The sequence below is a fragment of the Aureococcus anophagefferens genome (genome assembly GCF_000186865.1).
Source record: "Aureococcus anophagefferens unplaced genomic scaffold AURANscaffold_120, whole genome shotgun sequence".
Taxonomy (NCBI): Eukaryota; class Pelagophyceae; order Pelagomonadales; family Pelagomonadaceae; genus Aureococcus; species Aureococcus anophagefferens.
The window spans coordinates 2,613-7,631 of NW_008705669.1; the positions used below are offsets into that span (position 1 = coordinate 2,613).

General features: G+C 66.0%; 1 protein-coding gene across 1 annotated transcript; it reads right to left on the minus strand.

The window, feature by feature from the left end:
* Positions 1-2,118: 2,118 nt before the first annotated feature.
* On the minus strand, positions 2,119-3,294 carry AURANDRAFT_34671 (hypothetical protein; the record flags this gene model as incomplete). The annotated part of the gene is made up of 7 exons (XM_009044072.1): positions 2,119-2,202; positions 2,264-2,389; positions 2,439-2,564; positions 2,616-2,741; positions 2,802-2,927; positions 2,983-3,108; positions 3,169-3,294. Coding segments are annotated over 7 exons (840 nt in total), but the record flags the coding sequence as incomplete, so codon positions are not given.
* Positions 3,295-5,019: the final 1,725 nt, after the last annotated feature.

A 5,019-nucleotide genomic window follows, 5' to 3' on the forward strand; every position in this document is an offset into this window, starting at 1 on the left:
CAGGCTCGTCGAGTGTCCGCCTCGTTGTGTGTCTACCTGACGCCTGGCTCGTCGAGTCGAGCCTCCGCCTCGTTGTGTGTCTACTTGAAGCCAGGCTCGTCGAGAACAGTCGTAGGATTGAGCGTCTATCTCATGCCTGGGCTCGTCGAGCGTCCGGTAAAGTTGAGCGTCTACCTGATGCCGGGGCTGTCGGGAACAAACGTATAGTTTTACGTCTACCTGATGCCAGGCTCGTCGAGCATCGGTAAATTGAGCGTCTATCTGAAGCCAGGCTCGTTGAGCATCCGTATATTTGAGCGTCTACCTTATGCCTGGGCTCGTCGAGCGTCCGGTAAAGTTGAGCGTCTACCTGATGCCGGGGCTGTCGGGAACAAACGTATAGTTGAGCGTCTACCATAAGCCTGGGCTGGTCGAGCGGTCGGTAAATTGAGCGTCTACCTTATGCCTGGGCTGTTGAGCGGCGGCCTTCGGCCGCCGCCTGGCTCGGTTCGCGTCCGGTAAAGTTGAGCGTCTATCCTTATGCCTGGGCTGTCGAGAACAAGCGTATAGTTTTACGTCTACCTTATGCCTGGGCTGTCGAGCGTCGGTAAATTGAGCGTCTACCTTATGCCTGGGCTGTTGAGCGGCGGCCTTCGGCCGCCGCCTGGCTCGGTTCGCGTCCGGTAAAGTTGAGCGTCTATCCTTATGCCTGGGCTGTCGAGAACAAGCGTATAGTTTTACGTCTACCTTATGCATGGGCTGGTCGAGCGGTCGGTAAATTGAGCGTCTACCTTATGCCTGGGCTGTCGAGCGGCGGCCTTCGGCCGCCGCCTGGCTCGGTTCGCGTCCGGTAAAGTTGAGCGTCTATCCTTATGCCTGGGCTGTCGAGAACAAGCGTATAGTTTTACGTCTACCTTATGCCTGGGCTGTCGAGCGTCGGTAAATTGAGCGTCTATCTGAAGCCAGGCTCGTTGAGCATCCGTATATTTGAGCGTCTACCTTACGCCTGGGCTGTCAAAAACGATCTCCTTTATGACACAAACCCCCTTGTTCCTCAACAAGCCCCGGCCACAGGTAATCGTGGCGCAAGCCGAACGTAGTTCTTTGAACGTATTCGCCCTCCCCCGGACGTATGCTCCAGTCCGAACGTATGCTCGTCGTAGGCGTTGTTCCTCAACAGCCCCGGCCTAAGATAGAGCCGCCACTTCACGATGATCCTCAACAGCCCCGGCCTAAGATAGAGCCGCCGCCCCCACATTGTTCCTCAACGAGCCCGGCCTAAGATAGAGCCGCCGCCCAAACGATAATCCTCAACGAGCCTGGCCTAAGATAGACGACCCACCTCGACGGACAGTCGCAAAGCTACCGCCCCCACGACAATTCCCAATCCCCCCCCTGCCTAAGATAGAGCCGCAACACCCCGAAGTACGCCCGTCTCGAGCATACGTCTAGAGGGCCAAGCCCCGCAGGGGCATGCTCCCGGCAGGGTCGGGGAGGGGGTCCGGGGGAGGGGCGAAGCGCCCTCCCCCGGCAACAGGCACGGACCGTCGCGAAGCCCCCACCTCGACGGACAGTCGCAAAGCTACCGCCCCCACGACAATTCCCAATCCCCCCCGGCCTAAGATAGAGCCGCCGCCCCCACGATGCTCCTCAACGAGCCTGGCCTAAGATAGACGACCCCCTTCGACGGACAGTGACAAAGCTACCGCCAGGCGCCGCCTGACAAACGCTCCCACCTTCACGGACAGTGACAAAGCTACCGCCAGACGACGCCTGATAGAGACACCACCTTCACGGACATTGAGAAATCCCCGCTTCCCCCGCGCCGCGACCTCCCCAAAAACGAACGTCGGTATTATACCACCGCCTCGCCGCCGCCTGACAAATGCACCCACTCCTCCTCCCCATCGTCGAGGCGGCCTTGGTCGGCGGCGGCGCCGTCGCGGAGCCTGCGGCGGTCGTCGGGTCGCTCGTCGTCGGCGGCGCGGCGAAGGACCGCGACATCGTCAGCTCCGCCGCTTCGGCGACGGGCAGCGCGCCACCGCGCCGTTCCACACCCGCTCCACGGGGTCGCCCGGCGACCGTTCGATCCACAACTAACCCATGCGCCGCGTCTAGCCAGCATAACTCGAGCCTACCTCAGCAACCCCACACCTTGACCGTCTTGTCCCACGACCCGGAGACGACGCGCAGGCCGTCGGGGAAGACGGCGACGCTCCGGACCTAAAAGACAGGAAGATCACACACACACAAGAAAAACAGCAGAGAAGACGCCGCGCCACACCCAATTCGAATGCCCGGCCAGCGTCGCGACGCACTCGCCCGTGGCCGCGTCCCAGACCTTGACCGTGTTGTCCTTCGACCCGGAGACGACGCGCCGGCCGTCGGGGAAGACGGCGACGCTCAAGACCTAAAGCCAGGAAGATCACACGCGAAAGAACAAGGACGCCGCGCCACACGGAAACCGAATGCCCGGCCAGCGTCGCGACGCACTCGCCCGTGGCCGCGTCCCACACCTTGACCGTCTCGTCGTCCGACCCGGAGACGACGCGCCGGCCGTCGGGGAAGACGGCGACGCCGTAGACCTAAAAGCCAGGGGAGATCACACACAAAAGAACGAGGACGCCGCGCCACACCTCACTCGAATGCCCTTCCAGCGTCGCGACGCACTCGCCCGTGGCCGCGTCCCACACCTTGACCGTCCCGTCGCCCGACCCGGAGACGACGCGCCGGCCGTCGGGGAAGACGGCGACGCTCGAGACCTAAAAGACAAAAAATAACACACACACAAGAAAAACAGCAGAGAAGACGCCGCGCCACACCCAACCCGAATGCCCGGCCAGCGTCGCGACGCACTCGCCCGTGGCCGCGTCCCAGACCTTGACCGTCTTGTCCTTCGACCCGGAGACGACGCGCCGGCCGTCGGGGAAGACGGCGACGCTCATGACCTAAAAGACGGAAATATCGCACAAGAAAAACAGCAGAGAAGACGCCGCGCCACACGGTCCCCGAATGCCCGGCCAGCGTCGCGACGCACTCGCCCGTGGCCGCGTCCCACACCTTGACCGTCCCGTCGCCCGACCCGGAGACGACGCGCCGGCCGTCGGGGAAGACGGCGACGCTCGAGACCTAAAAGACAAAAAATAACACACACACAAGAAAAACAGCAGAGAAGACGCCGCGCCACACCCAACCCGAATGCCCGGCCAGCGTCGCGACGCACTCGCCCGTGGCCGCGTCCCAGACCTTGACCGTCTTGTCGTGCGACCCGGAGACGACGCGCCGGCCGTCGGGGAAGACGGCGACGCCATAGACCTAAAAGCCAGGAAAATCACACAGGAAAACAGCAGAGAAGACGCCGCACCACACTGTATACGAATGCCCGGTCAGCGTCGCGAGCTCGGCCAACTTCGAGAGGTCCACGACCATCGAAAACGGCATGAATCGCAGCTCCGCGCTGTTATCCACGGACACGCAGCTGCTCGTGTCCCAGATCGACTGGCTCACCTTTGGCACCGCCGCCGCGGGGCTCTCCCGCTCGACCGTCTCCGCGACGTCCCCACCGCCGTCGCCGACCGCCAGTCGCTCCGCCGCGCTCGAGTCCTCTTCTCGCTCCAAGACCGCACCCTCGCCGCCGGCGTCGGGCACCTCGCGAACGCCGTCGCCGCCGGCGTCGAGCACCTCGCGAGCGCCGTCGCCGACCTCGTCCGCCGCGCACGACGCGACGACATCGTCCGCCGCCGTCTCGGCGCGGTCGCGCTTCGCGCGCTCTTCGTCGAAGGCCCCACCCAGCTCCAGCCGCCCGAGGAACTCGAGCCAGCCGCCGGGCACGCGGTGGTTCACCACCGCGACGGCCAGCTGCGCGCGCGTCATCGCCCGGTACAGCCGCGACCGCGTCTCGAGGGCCGTCGCGTCGTCGACGGAGATGGCGTGGTCCAGCCCGGCGCAGACGACGACGAGCCGCTCGAGGCCGTCGATGTTGTCGACCGTGTCGACGACGAGCCACCCCGCCGACCCCTCGCGCTCGTCGCGGTCGCGCGGCAGCGTCGCGCTCGCCGTCGCCGCGTCGACGATTTGAAAGCTCCGCCCGAGCCGCTTGGCGAGCGCCGCACGAAGTTCCTCGCAAAAGTCGGCGTCGGGGCAGACGACGGCGACGCGGTCGTCGAGGTCCATGCCGTGGAGCTGGCGTCGGATCGAGTCGATCGCCGCGTCCACCTCCCGCGCGTAGCGCTGGATGCGGTGGCCGTCGAAGAGCCGCGCCTCGAGCGGCGGGCCCACGGACGCCGAATGGCCCCGCGTCGCCGCCTTTCTCCCGGCCTCGAGCTGGAAGGCCGCGGCGCCCGCGACGATGCGCTTCGTCGAGCGGACCACCTCCTCGAGCGCGACCGTCGCGACCTCGGCCGACTCGGGCACGTCCGCGATCGATCGCACCAGCCCGGACCCGTCCATGGCCGACGTCGCCTGGGACGCGTCGCCGAGGAAGAGGTAGCGGTCGGCGGCGACGCCGCGGACCGCCTCGCGCGCGCCGACGTCGCCGGCGAGGTGGTGCGCCTCGTCCACGACCGCGAGGCCGTAGCGCTCCGCCTCCTCGACGCGACCGCCGATGGCCAGGCGCTGCCGCCCGTCCGCCTCTTCGACGCGGATCTCGAGCGGGCCGCGCTCAAAGGGCGCGACGAGCACGCGGACGCGGTCGGCGACGCGCTGCGCCGACGTCCGGGACGCGACGACGAGCCACTTGACCACGAAGAGCGCCAGCGCGCTGTTCTTCGAGGCAAAGAGCACCATCTGGTTCGCGTGGAGGACCTCGAGCGCGCGCTGGATCGCCACGAACGTCTTGCCGCCGCCCGCGGGCGCCAGGAGCAGCGCGTACCGGGCCGCGCGCACGTCGCCGAGCTTCTCGCGCTGGTGCCGCGTGAGCTTGGTGAAGCGCATCATGCTGCCCGCGTAGCACTCGAGGAAGGCGCCGCGGTCGCAGCGGAGCGGCACGACGTCCCCGGTGACGAGCGGTCGCTCGAACTGGGCCTCGTTCGTAGCCACGTG